At 31.5% G+C, this 19,173-nt stretch overlaps 1 protein-coding gene across 6 annotated transcripts in view; it reads right to left on the bottom strand.

Annotated features, from left to right (window-relative positions):
- The window catches only part of LOC145972449 (FH1/FH2 domain-containing protein 3-like), a 166,640-nt gene that overhangs the window by 4,908 nt on the left and 142,559 nt on the right, over positions 1–19,173 (bottom strand). For 2 of the 6 annotated variants that reach the window (XM_083101072.1, XM_083101077.1), the window contains 8 exons: positions 15,276–15,434; positions 14,555–14,737; positions 13,161–13,280; positions 11,855–11,989; positions 10,865–11,007; positions 10,066–10,333; positions 9,394–9,517; positions 5,449–5,619 (listed from right to left, as the gene is read on the bottom strand). In XM_083101072.1, the coding sequence (XP_082957198.1) occupies positions 5,449–5,619; positions 9,394–9,517; positions 10,066–10,333; positions 10,865–11,007; positions 11,855–11,989; positions 13,161–13,280; positions 14,555–14,737; positions 15,276–15,434 (1,303 nt within the window). Of the gene's footprint in view, positions 1–2,895; positions 2,983–5,448; positions 5,620–9,393; positions 9,518–10,065; positions 10,334–10,864; positions 11,008–11,854; positions 11,990–13,160; positions 13,281–14,554; positions 14,738–15,275; positions 15,438–19,173 lie in introns of those variants that run through there. The other 4 variants (XM_083101074.1, XM_083101073.1, XM_083101075.1 and 1 more) reach the window with 4 other exon arrangements.

The raw sequence follows: 19,173 nt of genomic DNA, 5'->3' as shown, positions 1-19,173 counted from the left end.
TGATCTGGTATCATGTAACAAAGGAGTCTTTCGATACGACCATAAACTATCAGAATTGGACGTATATTTTCTTCCTTGAACAATTACCTGGTATTTCTTTGATCCTTCTCGTTATCCTTACAACAGACGCATTTGCGTTTTCCACAAAGAGAAAATCCATGTACATATTATAATTCTCTTCTTCTTACTGTAAGGCTGATAATGATATTTTAACTCAAAATATTTATATCTGTTTGTCATAAATTAGAGATAAAATTAACGTAACTAAAATATTTTTACACATAAAATTTCAATAATATTTAAATTAACCAGCTCGTGAAAGATTATGCAGATTATAAATGAAATAAATGTCATCCTTGAAAAATTCACGTAAATATTTTTTTACAATTATGTCGCAAACAATAACTGGTAAATTACTAAAATATTAGCAGCGATATTTTAGTCTTTCCATTATAATCGAATTCTTATTCTTTCGTAAATTTTAATTTTTCCATAAAAGCGACCATATGTAATGCCTAATATTTTATCTCCCCTTCCTTTCTATTGTCCGTCGTTAGAATCGATGGAACTTCGTGTGGCGTTCCAATTTAATGTTGCCCAGTTAAATCGCTCGTGCTCCAACGACTTTACAAACACAAAATCCGAGAGCTGATTTGGTGTGTTACGTGAGGGTGTCACGTATGTTACGTAAACGCACGCAATTTATACGCGTCGTGCCGTGAACGTGTCGTTAATGAAATGTAAACCAATTACACTCAGTGTTCGCTTCAATCAAATATCTTTCCTAGCTTTTGCATGAATTTGATAATAACGGACAAATTCTCATTGTGTATGATCAAATGCGATTATTATGCTGCAATACGGTATTACTAATTAATACAGTAGCATTGTTATAGATTGTTCGCTTTATTGGCAATTAATCACTGAAAATGATGTATTTTAAATAACGATTTGTAATTGTAAATGTATTTCATAATTGCATTCTTTGTAAAGTTCTTTATATAACTAAACATGCGCGTAATAAATATTTATTCGTCGTTTCAATTTTTAGTCATTATAATAGTAATGATAAAAATTTTTAGATTAGCAAATGTTAACATTTTAATAAATATTATATTTAATTATAATATTAGAAATTTTTATAAATATCACAAATCACTCGATTGAATATTGAATATTAAATTTTAAAAAACATTTTTAAAAAATTTTATGAAATATTATATATTATATTTTAAAATATTAGAAAATATATATATAAAGATAATATATAACTTTTTTTTTAATGAAACTAATTTTGTGGAAAGTTATAATTACAGTTTCCATTTTCCGATTTTATGCTCCTTCTGGCAACACGGCAACAATTGCTATAATGAATAAAATATCAAGCTATAGATTGATAGTTTATGTTCGACATAATGTTAGCGTGGTAATGAAAATCATAGTTTATGCTCAGACGATCGTACATCGATAAATCATTCCGCGCCAATCCAGGCATGGCACATCAATAATTTCGCTAGCTAGCGAACTTCTACATATATTGCATGGATCGATGCAAACACTCTGCAGGCACCTTCTGCAGGTCAGACTTTGATGTGCTTCGAGTAACAAGAAGACCCAACATCTTAAGATTGTTAAAAATAAATTCATTCGTCGACCGCTTTTCAATAGATTCATCTTAAGCACTCTGCAGCACATTCAAGAAGCATCATTTTTCATTCAAAGAGATTTTTATCTATCTAGAATTCTCCTCCCTCCCCTTCTAGAGTCAATCCGATATTTTTTCAGAATATATATAATTGTATTATAATAATCTAACTACAAATAATCTATAGCCACATGTTTCTTAACGACCTATTTTTTAGAGAGCGAAATTAAATGTAATCTTTTTACATATCGAGGCATAATAAGTTTCCCTATGAAGGCTATAAGATAAATTGAGATTGCGTGATTTCCACAGAAATACTTCGATAAGGGGTAATCAAAATACAGTTTTCGCTAAGAATTATATTTATAAATATGCATGTGCGTGTCCATCATATATGTATATACATATGTACGAGTATGGGAAGAACATTTGTATCGAGCTTTAAATGCAAATAGATGAAAAGCGTGGTGGGCTTACACCAGGCGTCGCAAGTTTGCATGCAAGAGGGACATTCGCATTGCGTAAGTCTCTATTAAGTCGAGAAACTTAGACACCAACGGCTCCGTTTAGGAAGCGAACTTTTTACTTATTCTCTTCCCTTCCCCCGCCTCCTGCCGACGAATTTAGCCTCACTTATGCATGGGCAACTCAAATTGCACAAAGTTCAAGGCGTATGATCTTAGCGTATTTCGGTTATCCAAAAGCAAAGTCTCAAAGTTTTCAAATAGCTTTCAGCTTTTCGCGAGAAGTCGTAGCATAAATATGCATCTTATTATAATTTGATTTCCCAAATAATCAAAGTATATTTGTGAAACTTGAGTTGTATTTTATATTAATGCACATTCCTTTTAATAAAATCATAATTTCCTTGAACTTCATTAAATTTCGATTTCTCTCTGATTGTTATGAATTAAAAAAGGTGAATCGTCAAATTAGACAACATGATTACATAATTTTGATTGCTTACAACTGCATAATTTTTAATTAAAATTTTCTGAATAAAGTAAAATACATATAATTCAGAACGAATTAATTTAGTAAGAAAAATGCGAATTCCCCCATTAAAAATATCATCAATCTTATTACGTGTTAATGATTGATAATAATTTTATTAATAAGCCACGAAATCAATATATTAATAAAACTACCTTAAATGTTAGAAGAAAATGCGGATGAAAAATCATGCAAATAAGGCATTTCATGCTAGGTGAAAGAAGGCCGTAAAGGGGAAACCTTAAAAAGCACTAAACCTTAATCGCAGAGATCACGAAACCTGGCCCATCAGGGTTGATACCCCTCCGGCGTAGTGTTGTTCTCCCGGGTGCGCGATCGCTTCACTGTCGGACAGAAAAAAGAGAGACGCAAGAACGCTAGGCCACCCCGTTAGCAAGCCGCTGTTGCTAATATTAACTAAAGTAAAGTTATCCGAGCATGCCTAATTTTGTGTCAGAGTAGTGATTGGATCCACCGGATTAGTGATCGGAGATGAAAGTGAGACCATCACCGCAAATCCCGTGACAGTTCCATCAAAGAAGGATAATTGGGCAAAGAAAAATGACAAATCGAAATGAAGGGAAAAAAGTAGGATAGACTCTCCACCTCCGAGAAATACTTTTGGAAAGTCGTTTACAGGCCGAACATGCTGTCGTAGCGACGAATGATATCTTTTATAGTTAATAATTCTTCATGTGTGTCAACTATATTACTGTATCTAAAGATTAATTTTCTCTTCCAATCCCATAAATTATTACACAACCATTATTATCAGCGAAGCTCCGATTTCTTTTCGAGATTTTAATAAGAATTTTTATTTTTTCGAAAAAATATTGTCATATATTTATAACTTTTGTAAATATTGTTTATAAATATTGTTATATATTTATAAAATTTTTCCTTGAATGAGAGAATTATATCTAACAATATATTCATATATTTATGTTTATATTGATTATATTAAATGTAAATATCGAGAAATTCGAAACTTCAACACAAAATCAAACAGAAAATCGTTTCCGATTATCGAAATATGAATCGGTTTTATTGGAATTAAATATTAAATACGCTATTTTTCCTCTCAACAATGACGAAACGAAAATATCTCGATTCGTTCGGGCGCGTATTGAACTCGGATTTATCATAAGTATCGCGGGAGGGAAAGATCGATCAACGCATTCGACGATCGGATTACGCTGAGATTTACGCCATCGGCTCGGCAGCAAGGATTATTTCGACTTTCTGCGTACCGAGAGATCGACGTTCCGACAAAACAAAAACGTAGGAACGACATAATCTACCGGTATTGTTACGACGGTGTTATATTATTTCTGCTGAATTTTTCGTTGTCGGATTTACGTTCGTAAGTGTATGTACATGTATACGTTGTAAATTTTGATTTTTCAGTCGTAAATATAATTACCAGCGAAATTTCTTTCTGACTGACAAACAAAATCTGTTCAGGTGTGTGTTGTCTATACAATATGATTTATATATTACTATCATAAGATTTATATGTCAAGCGTTCGTTTAGGATATTTTTGTATAAAATTCAACTAAATTTTTCTCTAGATAAAATTTTAATTTGATGTTTAATTATTGAAATAATTAATATTGAGAACTGAAGGCTTTAAATAATTAAATTAATATAATTTTGCTTTAACTAATTAATAATAAAATGTGTTAATAATAAATGTTTTTCAATTTCAAATTTATTCGAATAAGAATTGATTATCTAGAATTGAATAAATAATTAAAATGTTTTAGCATATTGTGTCTCCTCTTCTTTTTTTCTTTTCTTTTTAATTATTGTAAATTAGAAAAGCTTTTCAAATTAAAAAATATATACATGCATATCTAAAATTTTAATTTATATGAATTATTTATATTTACTTTATGTATGTATGCATTATGCATGTGTCCATTTATATACATACTTATAAATATGTATAATATTATATTTGTGCAATTTTCTCTAATTACACCTTATTATTATGTGTAATTTTATGTTATATATTGCAACACCTACTTTAAAAATATTGTCCAATTCATCTCATAGAAAATTTTTAATCGAATACAGATCTTAATTAATTAGAATTTCGTATCAATTTACAGCAGTACGTTAAGATAGATAAACGAGCTCGAATATTGAGACAGAGATAGAGATTAGATCGGTGCTAATAAAGTGCATAAAAAGTATAAAAAAGATCGAATCAACGACACGCGTACGATCGCATGTTCGATCTAGGGCGTCGACGCCGACATCTCCAAACTTCTCGCTTATCGATCGGCTCCGCTGACCCCACAGCTCTATTCGTGGACCAACCGTTTTCAATAATGTATACTGCGTACCGGATAATTCAAGGCCCTTGTGGCATCGAAAGTTATTGGAAAATTTTACGGTTAGCACCGTATTTCAATGTTTCCTGTTGCCAATGAAACTTCAATGTCGAATTTTCACGTTGCTTGTAAATTCCCGTTTCGTTGGAAATTTATATATTAAACTATACACGCGTATATACAAAGAAAAAACCAACAAATTGTTAACTAAAATTATTAAAATTATATTTTACGATGTATTATATTAATTAATAATTTGCTTGTTTGTCTTAAATTATTACATCTTAATATTTGAAATATCATTTTGTGACATGCATATTGTAATATTTAATTACGATAAAAAATCTAAGTTGCATCCACAAATAGGCTGTCGTATAGGAATCCGCTACCGATTGATAGATCGATTCCCCGACCAGAGATCGTTCGATAAAGAGGAGAATCTTGGTGCATGGTGCTGGGATCACACTTACAAGACTTACGATCGGCGTGTCTGGTCCTCTTGCGCTCGCGTGGCGTGGTTCTCGTGGCTGGTGTTTTCGTCGCGGTTTTCACCAGAGATTCCAACAGCTCGTCAACACCATCAGCCAAATTACCGTTGCTGCTTTCATCTCTGAGCACCGGACCCAGTGGAATTATACGTCCTACAACAAAATTTTTTTCCTCCTGCTCTGATAATCTATAAAATTTCTTTCAATAATTTCGTCTTCTTAGGATAGCAATCTCCCGACATTTCTGCGTTATTCATGTAAAGTATACTTTGCAAATGTTTATGGTATTTATTTGTCAGAAATTTGAATTTATTAGTCCTTTTTTGAATGAATTTTTCTCTCATAAATCTAGAATTTCTGTGTATTTTCGAGGATTTATTTCGCGAAACGAAACTTCGTTAACAATACAAGCTTGTGCATGTATTATGGCAATGGTCTCAGGTGTTATTTTCAACCATCCTCACAATTCAAAGTTAGATTTTTCCGTTTATTCATGCAGAATAATGCTCAAAAAGATATTTAACAAAGACAACTCTCTATTTGAAAAGTGTATCTACAGAATTCGTCTTCCACATCGTCTCACTATCTTATTTTCTACAGTCATTCCGTTCAGTCCGCAGGGCAGTAACTTTGAAACTGTCAAATGCACAGAATTTCTTTTACAGAGCTTCTTTCAAACTCGTCCCAGAAAAGCTATCATGGCGGTAGTTCCACTCTCGATACAAGAGTTGTGGAAAAGGAGACGAGATAGAAAAAGGGTGAGAGGGTGGTAATAGAATTTTCATGGACGAAGCAAAAAGTGTAAGGAAAAGTCCTTTAGTCTCGCTTATTACGCGTTCTTTGATGATCGTACGTCAATCTAGACAATTCATTTCCGTGATTATTCTATCGTGAGGAATGTTAAACGCTTTTAAATGATTTCCTGTTCGCTGGTTTGATATGGATCCTGATAATGCTACATTTTACTTTATGTATTCATTGCATAAGATTGGAATGAATAATACAATAGGATTCTGATTATAAAGGAACAAGTTGCGAAAATATGTAAATACGATTTTATTTAAGCTGAAGAAACTCGATTTAAAGTGACGTAAAATCATAAAATTAAACAGCATAAAATCATAAAATCGCATATCTAATATTAAATTAAATTTAATCACTATTTTATATAATAATACAGTTACTAATTATATTTATAACTTTGATAACATTTCGATTTTGAAATACATGAATAGAGTTTGAAGCGTGTTGTTAAAAAAATCACAAAATTAAATAAATTAATATTATATTAATATTATTTTAAAAATCGTTTTACTTGTAATTTCATTTTTTCTGCGTTTTTTATTAGCATAAAAATTAATCTTTAAAAAGATATTGCAAAAGCAAAAACACGTTCGTGATAAATTTTCGCAAAAGAAACAATTTCGAGTTCCTCGTCACTATCATTAGCTAATCAAAAGCAATTATTGTCGCACAACTCACGAGGTTTTTAGTTGGAGCTATCAAGACTGCCAAGAGGATCGTCACATCCAGCTAAAAATGCCTGCGCGACTTAGACGGGACGTTTAGATATTTTATGTCGGAGCATGCACGGGAATAAAGGGGAGAAAAGTTATGATGGCCACAGCCGTGGTAATGCACATGAGTGGTTAGGTTTACGAGCCGTACAGGACTGAATGGGCACCAGCCCTTGTTCCCCGAGTCGGTTCAATCCTCCGCGTACCTTTCTTCTGCGAGAAGAGAAGGAATAAAAATTCCACGTTTCCTCGAGAAAGTGATGATCCGCGCTTACAAGGTAATATAGTCTTACGAGATCCAGGCGTGTCAGTCGTTTCTGTTGGAGTCGTGTCCCCTCCCCCCCTGGAATAGCTTTTGCGAGGTTTTGCTCATAAGTAATAGAGATAGATCTTTGTAAAGTGTGGATGGATCCTCGATCTTAAATTCAATGTTGAATATCTGACTGCCATATTCATCGCGATAAGATATAATTATAATACTTCAAATATTTAATAAAAAAATTAATAGAAATAAAATATCTTGAAATGTTACATTAAAGTAAAAGTAGAGATATTCATAAACGTGCTTTAAATCTATATAAATCTATATAATCTATATAATTCTGTAATTAATTAATTAATAATCAGTCTCTTAGCATTGATTTTAATTTTCATGATTATGCTTTTTGAAAGAAATTAAATTTATAAAAACTTAAGTTCCAATCTTCCCATGGAAGTAAACAGACTTCAGAAATAGACTAATTTACAATATTATTCTTAGTACGAAAAAAATATATATTTGCTAATTAAATTCGATAAATAAATTATTTCTGATATAAATAATTATTTATGATAAATTATTTATAATAACAGCTGACAGATAGAATAGTTAAAGAGAATATAATAAATTGAATGTAACGAATATAAAACTTGTAACAATAAGTCTAATAAGGTCTTTCTGAGCGAATTCTAGAAATGAATTTTTTAGAAGCTGTTATTTACGACCTTATATACTCTTCTCTCCGCGTTGACTCGAATAACATGTACGTCGCTTCGAAATATTCCCCCTGGAAGTTAACTACTTTTGCATTCTGCCCTCCCGAGACGACGTTATCATCTTACGTAACGACGCATAAAGCGCGATGAAGAATGAATGAAACAAAAAATTCTACCGAAGTTGAAATTTCCCTCCCAAGAATGCGGAATTTACGAAACAACCCCCGACTGCGTCGAAGACATCTTATCTCGACGCCTCGCGCAATGATAATGCTACTTACAGCACCGAGTTTACATTTACACTCGACTTTCTTAACGGGCGCGACGGATGATACAAGCAGCCTCAAACATTTCGCAGTCGCGAATTTCGAGCGAGAAAATTCAAGTCGCATAAAAGGGAGAACAAGTCCCTGCGCTATGAAGATAACGAACGGAGACTTACGCGCGCCGGCAAGTTTCACGTTCCGCTAAACACGAGGGGAAAGGACGAAGAAAAGGACTGGATCCGCGAACGCGTCATATAATCACGAGGACGGCGACGCATTTACTTCTCGTTTTCCGGTAATGTCGTCAAATGACCCGGCGCTATCCTTAAATCTTGCCTGCGAGAGCTGCTGCTTAAGGGCGACATTTATCTCGCGCGCGCCGCCGCCACCGCCGAGCTGAAACATTACGGAGATGAAGAGAAATCCTCGCACTTTGTTCTTATCCACGCTGGAATAGCCGAGGCGGCCACCGCCATTTAGAGTGCGTTATTTTCGCGAGTTAAAAGCGACGCCAAATAGAGGCTCCTACTCATATCGCCGTCATTTTACGCCAGCGATGGCAAAATCTCGTTCACCCGATCGCGAAAACGAGACCTGTCTTGCGTGCTTAATTCATAAATATTCATAATAATTTATAAATATTCATAAACATTTTTCATAAATATAATTCATAAAGCTTTGTTATATTTCTTTGCGACTTTTTCTAATTAAAACAAACAAATATAATGTGCGTGTGGGTGGCATAATATTGTAGCATTCGGCTCGATTATTTATTAAAAAATGAATCGTTGCATATTACATGTGATATATTCATATATTCGTGTATGGACACTAAAAATTCAAAATACCTTTTGGCCATATCGCAATACGTTCATTATATTATAATGAGTAATGGAGTATAATGAATTATTAAATATTATATATTTCTACTTAAAATAGCTATTGTTACATGTTGTATTTGAAATAGCACCATGCACTTCGATTTAATTGTAGCTTAAATTATTCACTGCTATTGATAATGTAGAATATTAATTACTGCATATTTACCAGGCAAAATTTATTACACAAAAGAAAAAAAATAAGTCAAAATGAAAATATATACGGAGGAAAAATAGAAGGAAAGAAAATTTAAAAAGAGAGAAAGGGAGAGAATTTTTGACAGAACTCACCGTCTTTCCTTTGTCTTCGCCATGGTAAAGTACCGTGAATACTCTCAACATCTGAAATGTCACTGCCAAGTAGTTGTCTGAGTTCCGCGTCCGCCCGATCCTCTTTTGTGCGAAACTTGCCGACCTGTAACAAAAACAAAAGATTTCAAATCTGGAAAAATGTGCGAAATTTTATGAAAATATATATATTTTAATAATATAGAAATTATTTATAGAAGACTTAATGTACATAAAATTAAAATGGTTGATGGAAAATAAATTAGTATATATCATTTTGTTATCGCGACAAAAGTTACGTTCTGATAAAAACATCCTAATAATTTCTACAATTTAAAATAAAAAATGTGAAATCTGTCATTTTGTCGGTTTTATTTTGGTTGGTCTAGCACTAAAAAATTTTTTTGCGTTTTATGCTTACATCTACATCAGACATATATACACAATTGCACGAGAAAAAAAAAGTAAAAACTAGAGAAAAAATTATTTCCTGACATATGTAAATTAACGTCACTTTAATATTGACGAAAGGTTAAATTCAAAGCTGAGATATTCAACATCAAAAATATATAAGATATATCGGAGATATAAGAATAATAAATCTAGTCGATGAAATTCGCCGTAGAAGTTTTTCGACGAAAAACAGATGATACAGATGAAACAAAAATGCCTTACCTCCGTTATCATCTTTCCTCTGGTCTTATTGCGTTCCCGATGATTGGCTTTCTTCTCGAGCTGCTGTATCACTCGCTCCCTGGTGGTTCTGTACTCCAAAGCAAATTCGGATACAATCCTGCAAAACTCGTTCGGCTTCGTGTCTTGTATTCTATGCAACGGTATACCGAGCCATAAGATGAATTTCCGGAAACGATTTATGATGCGTCTGTGTACGATGTTTAAGACGATTATCCTCTCGGCGCAATCGGCAAGAAAATCAGACATCCTGCGGCATAAAGAGGGACCAATGTGTATTTTTAAGAGAACATATGTTATATTTTAATAAGCAATTTTATGGAATATATATGAAGAATGAAAATATTAATATAATTCTAACAAATTGAATGCCTTTTAACCGTCCTATTCAAATAAACAGGAAATATTAGAAATATTTTTAATCAATTGTTTTGAAATGCATAAAAAAGATAAAGTTTGATTAAATTTGACAAAAAGCGTAATTAAAAATATCACGATAGATAAAAACTGCAAGTCTATTAGAAGATTGAAAGTGCAATGCGAATAATAACTGACAGAAAATTCGAGTGGAAAGTCTCGAGGGAGAAGAAAATCTTCCTTCGATAATTAATGGAACTTCCACTTGGATGGCAGCCAGTTTTACTGGAGGAAAAAAAAACCTCTTTCCCGAATTTATCGAACTCGGAACTTCTTAAACGCGAACGCTCAGGAAGATTCTCAGGAAGAGGGAATCTCGGAAATTGGTTCGCAGACAGTGAAACTCGACGAGAATTATACTCACTTGACCTTCATCATTGTGGAACCATCGTGCTTCGCAATGAGCTTGAGATGGTCCCAAGACGCTTTACACTCGCTCTCGAGTTTCGCGATGTTCGCCGCCAGCTCGTCGAAATCGATTTTCGAGGCTCTCGTTACCGCGCCGATCTGAAAGCAGAACCACATCGACGATACCGAGAAAGCTATTCCAAGTTAAGAAATACGCGGAAGATAGTTTAAAGTTATTGCATTTCTCTCTTTCTCTCTTTTTATAATAAAAATAATTTTATCATATAAAAGATATCGATATAATCTAAATATTATATTCACGTATTATAATGAATTATAATAAAATTAATTATACTGAATTATAATAAAATATAAAGATTGTTTCTATTTCGATTTTTATTTTCTATTTTTTTTCTCCTGGCTCTATCATTAAAATATCTTTCTGATATTATTTAATCAAGCATTATACAATTATTTAAAAAAATAACATATTTAATTATTATGAAAAAGCACAAATTAATATATTGAGAGTTTTGAGATAGAATTGTAAATTCTATCTTATCTTATAATTTTTTTTTTTGAAAATATAATTGACATTATAAGAAAATAAATAGTTGTATATCATTTAAATTTAGAAGTGAGACAAGATAAATTCATTTGATATTAATACATGTTGTATATGTTATAAAAATTAACGAAATGCAAAAGAAATACTCAATAGAAAATGCGCACATTACAGTAATCGAAACTCTTGGAATTTTTGCAGGATCAATCGAGGTCAATAGAATTCCGAAAGCGATTTAAGAAAAGGTAATTTCGCATAGATTCGAAACTCGGACGATTCGAGTTAATCGGGTAGAATAAAATCACGATAATGTCTTTCGAAAAAGTTGTGCCAATATGAACAAACAAACTTTGTCAGATTTCGTATATATACGGTCGCCCTATCGCAACACCTCGACGAAACGTAAAGTTTTCTCAGCTTTCAACTAAAACAGTCTCTCACCTCGGAATAAAGGTCCGTAGAATCCGGGAACTTCTCCATCACCATGTGGCAGAGATGATGAAGCAGAGAATGCTTGTGAACCGTATCCTTCACTTCAGGTACTTTGACGAGGTATTCTAGTTGAAAGCCCTTCACCTGAAAAAGGATGAAACCCTCGTGACACGACGCATCGCCGGAAAAATCGCGTATCTAGTTTCGACGCTCGTAAATTTCGAATTTTTCGCGAGGAAAGGAAATGGAGCTCTCTTAAAATAACTATAATTATGAACGAAATTATTAGCATAATTAATTTCCATCAAATTTATATTAATTTATATTAATTCCTGACAAATAGAAGATAAATAAAGAATAAACAAACAGAGTTTGCACCGAAAATAAATTATTCTTAAATTTTGTAACGTCATCGTTCTCGCAATCGATAAATATACAACACACTTTCGACGCGTTTCTATTTTTCTTCTGCTAGAATCTCGCGTGAGGTAACATTAAACTTGATTTTAAAAATTGATATTTATTAATTTATAAATGCATATATATAATGCAAATATAAAACATTATCAACATAAAATACTATAATAAATACTAACGTTATAAGATTAGAGATATTCAAGTATAATTAATACAATATAATATTACAATGCTTTATAAGTATAAAAGAATATTTTATCATTAACGTATATATTAAATAAAGGTATAAAACTGTGAAAAATTTTACGGTCCATAGAAACACATACATTTTTTAGATTCAAGAATTCTAATTGCGTCGTTTAGAGTTGGAGTTTTTACATAGTATATATTTATTTTATTTGAATTTAATTATTAGTAAAATTCTTTTATTATTATTTCAAAAATTTTTGTAATCTATCAAATAAAATTAAAATTTTATATAACATATTAAAAAATAAAATTTTTATATAACATATAAACATAAAAATTTCATTCATATAATGCATATATTTGTATTAATTCAGTGTATCGTTCTGAAATTAATTCGATGCAAATCTAGCTATCGGAAATTGCGATGAAACTTTTTTAATACAGTGAATATCTCGTCATAACTCTTGAAAATTCCAGCGCCGTTCGGGGAATAAATAGCGAGCCGTAATTGCAATAAAACTCCGTATTAAACCGAGATTGTTTTCGAAAAAATGTGGCAGTCAGCCAAGTGGCATGTGAAGTATCTCGCTCGGCCAGCAGTTAGAACAAAATTATCGATATCATCGGGAACTTCGTACTGCTACGAATCTGCCAGATTACGGGACAGACGGATTAAGCGGATATCATTTGGCTGGCATTCAATACCCACCTCATTTCCGTTGAGAAATATCCCGATCGAAAGAAGCGTGCTCAGAATCCCACGGAACGTTTTATTCACACGCAGGGTCTCCATACCTTGCTTCAGATCCATCAAAGGATCCGCGATTTCCTGAAAATCACGAAAACCGCATCACGGTTTATTTCTTCTCGTCTCACATATCCGCTCGTTATCGTTTTGATTTTCATAATTATGCATACATTGTTGTACACTGGAATTTGTGAGATCATTAATTCACGGATTCCAGAAGCGAATTTTAAGCATTCTAACCAGAAGCGAACAAAATTGGATCATAAAGAGACAGTCATTCTTTATATGACATGACGTATATATTAAATATTAAAAATTAAATATTAAATTAATATTAAAAATTTTAACGTATATATTAAATATGACGTATATATTAAATATTAAAAATTAAATATTAAATTAATATTAAAAATTTTAACATTTACATTACATTTGTTTACAATTTAAATTTGTAACTTTTTAGGAATATTTTTATTAATTTTGTCATTATCAATCTTTTAGCAATGCATTTTTGTAATAATCGGTTTAATCGAGAAATGGCGTATCTCACACCATCACATTTCGAGACTATGCAAATAGATACAAAAAGAATCGAGTATCCTGATGAGAGGTATTTCGCGCTATGGCTACGGTCGAGCGATACCGAGGAAGCCAGGTCGTCAAATGACCTTTCTTAGTTCCTGCACAATATCGGAATTCGCGATTTTGTCGTTGGAAGAACGCGCGGAGAACGCTCTTCTAGCTACCAACATCCTCTGACTGCATTGCTAGCATTCCTTCTCATCGTCTTCACACTAGAGAAAATCTCGCGCAAAATCGAGAAAAGGAGAGGGAAAGAGAGAAAAGGAAAATTAAATGCCAATTTATCATGCACACTAATTAAACCCAACGAATATAATAGCAATTTAAAATCAAAACCGCTGTCATATTTATCATATTGTTTGCGCAAGCATGTTCCTTTTGATAAATTATTGTACTTTGTAAATAATGGATTAAAGAAACAAAAATTGAAATTATGTTTTGTTCTGAAAATTTAAGTTTAATGTATTATCTCCATTGATGAATTATTACTTGAAACACATACAAAATTATTTAATTAAATAATATTTAAACCGACAGTAATGTATCATTCATTCAAAAAAAGAATTAATTTATTATAAATTTAAAAAATTAATTATAAAATTATTGACACGTTATAAATGACAAGTTATAGAATTTACAATTTTCACGATCGATAAATAATTTTGCAAAAAACTATGCAATTTCTTAAGATCGATAATTCATGAAATCGACAGAAATTTATTGTTAAATTATTCAATAGAAAAAAGAATGCACAATGTAAGATTTTTACTTACTTTCTCAGAATTTTCGAAATCCAATTTGAACGCCCAGAGCTTCAGTCTTGCTGGCAATTCCGAGATGGAAGTCAAAGTCAGAAGAAATTGCTCGGCCGATCCTAAAGGAAGATCAGGATTGGCGGCCTGCGCTTCTTGTATCCTGGATTTTTCTTCCTTAGTTGGCAGCATCGTCAAAAGTTTCTATCGGGAGGATTTCGTGGCAGGAAGGGAATGAACGAAGAAGAAAAGCCAATTGAAAATTAGAAAAATCATAATAAATACGAAACTTAAGATATATAGGAGTGCTTCTCAACTGAATCGTGAGGTCGATCGTAAACACAAATTGATAAATTTGCAAAGTACTCTATCGGTTATAAATTAAAGCAGGATCGGTGAGATTTATTTGGACAAACATTCAATACGCGAAGAAAAATCGAAAAATTGATTAAGAATATATGTGAGATCAAAACTACAAAATTAAAACGAGGAATAAAAAATTACGATGAGACGAACTTGGCGTAAAAAATTGTTTAGAATAATAATTTTTATTTCATCAAAAAATATAAAACAGTTAAAATATTGCGCGTGCATATGTATCTTCGGTTTTTTAATATTACATATAGATATATGTATATTTTTTTTTAAATTTTATATAACTTTTTAATAGTTTCGCGAATAATTATACTATAAAATAAAAATTCGAAGAAAATAAATAAGAGAGTGTATGAAATATTCTCACCTCGATACCCTCTCTATTCATGATTGTAGCGTCCATTTTTAAGATCGCAGTTTTAATGGATCTCGGTGGTGGCAGCTTTGTCATACCAATATTGATGGCGTTGGACCTTTTGTGATTCAGCACAATAATCTCCTTGTTCTTGTTCATTTCTTGTTGCTTCTACTTGTCAAGAATAATAGAAAATCTTCATTGATATCGAATGTTTGCGCATGGTATAATTTTAACATTTTTGTTATTAATTCGTAGCACTTGAGATTATTAAGAATTTATATATTAATTAGTTAGTATTTATTACCGTGCAACAAATACCTCGCTATACGAATATAAAAAGTTATAAAATATAAAGCTATAAAATATAGAAAGTTATAAAATATCGAAACACATCACACAGATTCGTGAATATACTTTATATATATGTAAAAAACAGAGAGCATATTAAACAGAATAAATGCATTTTTTATTGAAAGGTAGGATATATATTCTCTGTATATTTTACATATATATAAAGTATATTCACGAATCTGTGATGTGTTTCGATATTTTATAACTTTCTATTTTGTTTATATACGCGCGTATATGTATATACTTGTGTATATATGCGCGATTATACGTGTGAATAACTTTGAATGCTTGCATTCAAAATTGTTTGGCTTCATAGATGTTGAACTATTGGATTCAATCCAATTTAATAACTAACATGCAACAATATAAAATCATAAAACTATTTTCTTTGCAGAAAATTATCTTACTATAAAGATACATACTATAAAGATACATACTTCACTCTTGTTATAAAAAATATAATTCTCAATATATATATGAGAATGAAAATTATGCAAATATTCATATACAATAAATACAAATAGAAAAAATAAATTTTAGTACATAAAAAAAATAAAATATAAATATTGTACATAATAAAATAAAAATATAATAGATAATAAATAATTTAAAATGATATCTTAACTACAAAAGATAGAAAACAATGTCCGATAAAAAATTTAAAACGTTTAATAAATGCTTCATTTTTATATAATCTAAATTTATAGAAAATAAAGTATATAATGTCTTAAATATTAAAAGCCATATTTTTATCGCAATGTCAATTGCATCAGTCATTTTTTAAATCAGTTAATATATATTAGAAATTCAAAAATAAAATTGTGAAAATTACAAAGTCAGAAAATACACTCGCAGAGATTTTAAAATTAAAAAAAGTATTATATATAAACCAAACATATATAGACATCGCAAATCGTTCCATCGATTGACGCGGTGTCCTTACATGCCTCAATAAAAATCTGATGAGTACGAAACAAAAGCAGAAATTGTAATTGCCTATCACCCATATCGTCACAACAATGTTAAAAATAACATCCCCCATTAATTGATCCTCAGTAAATTGATCAATTACGATGAGGAATGTGCACGAAATAACAAACGCAGGAGAGATTTACACCGGTGAAAGTATGCGTGGCAGTATCTTCGAGGAGTGAAATAAGATCTGCCGCGAAATCTCCATTAATTAATGCTTTATTATCGGCATGAGATCAATCGCGCCAGATAGCAAAATACACTTGTGGGAAGATCCACTCGAAACACATGCACGTACATGAGCAGAATCGCGCGGAAAGTTAAGGAATTAAGACTCACCTCCTGTAAAAATCCGCATGCCATTTCGTTCATTTTTTTTTTCGTGCGAGCACCAACAACATTGCCAAGAATACAAGAAGAAGATTAGTCGTATTGCAGTAAACCATCATCACCATCACCAACCCGCTATTATTCGACCGTCGTAATAATCGTTATTCATGTCCGTTATCATAACCGTTATCCTCACGCGATATAGTTACGGTTAACCGCTACTATTAAATTAGCAGATGTTATTCTACAACCCTAATTTGATAATTATATATCTCTGTGTGTGTGTTTGTGTGAGGCCGAATACAAAACTAAAAGCGAAAGTTAATATGAATGAAAATTTACTCAATTCCTTCACTTTTAATTCACATCTCTCTCCCTTTATGGAAATAAAAATTTATAAATATATTTCAGAAAATATGTAATAAATTAAAAGATATAAATATATAATCATATCTAGTGTATATTTAACGAAACAAAATGACGTGATTACAATTTTGTCATTTTATTCTTATTTCAACAAGATAAAATAATTAAATAAAAATATTATTATTGTTCACATATTTATATTAAACACCACATTAAAAATATAAAAAAAAGAAAGAGAGAAAGAGAGAGAGAAGTCATATTCTAAGAAAATTAATTTATATAAATTTTTAATAAAACGCATCCTAAAAAATCTTGTAATATTTTCTTCAATTAATCATTATTCTTTTCTCGAATTATTATTATTATTTATATATAATTTATATCTTTATATTAAAAAATTATTGATTCTGTGTTTTTCCCTGTAACCCTCAAGAATAATAGTTATCGCTCTAATGTTTTATAATCCCTTCTATTGATCTCAAGCTTCTCCACAACAATCACTACTCTTGTGGTGCACTTCGTGCGCTGATTTTTCCAACCTTCCTCTCTATTAGTTCAGAACATGCGACGTTCGTGGTCCTGATTTACGACGTCACGGAACGAGTAATACAACATCATTATTCGCGTCGAAGACGAGTTTCCTTCTTATACCCTTTGTTCTTACTTACACCCTTGCTTCGTCACCCGCGAACTCGCGATTTTCATGACGCGCGACCACTTTTTCGCCCTTTTTTACGAGCGCAGGTCAACTGTAATTATCGGTGTGCTAAGGTAGGTTCAAAGGGCGAGGAACAGCGACGTCGGAAACAGCCGGAACGGAGGAATAATGCAACGCTTTCAGTAACGCTCGAAAAATACGCGCAGCCCAGTCGCACTCCTTATACCGTCGTACGATATATACCACTTGCTGCGATTTAGTTGCGCACATGCGAATTACACAAGTGAGGAAACGAATATAATCGTGCCGTGTAATTACTACGGCAATTAACGACGCTATTTTACTCAATTGCGATGCCAATCGGCGAAAAATTCTTGGTAGTCTTCTGACACAAGAGAGAGGGAATAATCGTTTTTAATTATGCGTTTTTATCGTTTTTTAATTTTTATAGAGTTATCGTATATTGATTTCTCTGCTGATTCTTTTTGATTAGAGATAAATTACTCGGATTAAATCGTTTAAAAAATTGTGCAAGTTTATTTTGTGAAAACTTTATACTAAAATCGATACATTCTCTTTCTCTCTCTCTTTCTATTAAATACTAATTTAAGGTATTAACTTATATTTATAGTTTAATTAAAATTTAAAACTTTCGAAATTGGTTTACATTAGTCAAATAATCGCCACGTTTAATTACTTTCTTCAATTTTACGGTGAGAAGATATAAAAGATGGATCATGAATATGTATATAAATGAATCAAGAAGCTCGTTGCATCGTCCTTAGTTGAGGCATGCATAATTACAGTTAAAGCGGTTTCTTTTACGATAGAAATAAATGCAGCAGTAGCTGCATAAACAAAAGATGAAGAAGGTAATTTGCGACACCAACACCGGAACGAGAAAGGTTAAAACCAACGAACTGCATTTCAGAAGCTATTTTCTTTGATATTCCCGGTTCTCATTTACTGATTAACATAATTATAATCTTGGGATCCAGCTTAAATAAAATGGACTACAATTGGACTATTGCTATTATCTGCAATCGGAAAAATATAACTTTAAAAAAAATTTATTTGTTAACTAATTTTATTTAACAAAAATTAATCTTTTATTGCATAAATTATTAATAAAAATTTGAATTAAAATATGAAAATTCATATAAAATCTAATATATAAAAAGAAATAATAAGCAAAAAAAATTATTAATACTATTATAAATATTTCATCGA

Source organism: Camponotus vicinus, unplaced genomic scaffold (genome assembly GCF_025532165.1).
Source record: "Camponotus vicinus isolate PSW18456_S1 unplaced genomic scaffold, iyCamVici1.0 SCAF_5, whole genome shotgun sequence".
NCBI classification, from domain to species: Eukaryota; Metazoa; Arthropoda; class Insecta; order Hymenoptera; family Formicidae; genus Camponotus; species Camponotus vicinus.
The sequence above is the reverse complement of the archived record's forward strand: the minus strand, read 5'-3'. Positions and strand labels throughout refer to the sequence as shown.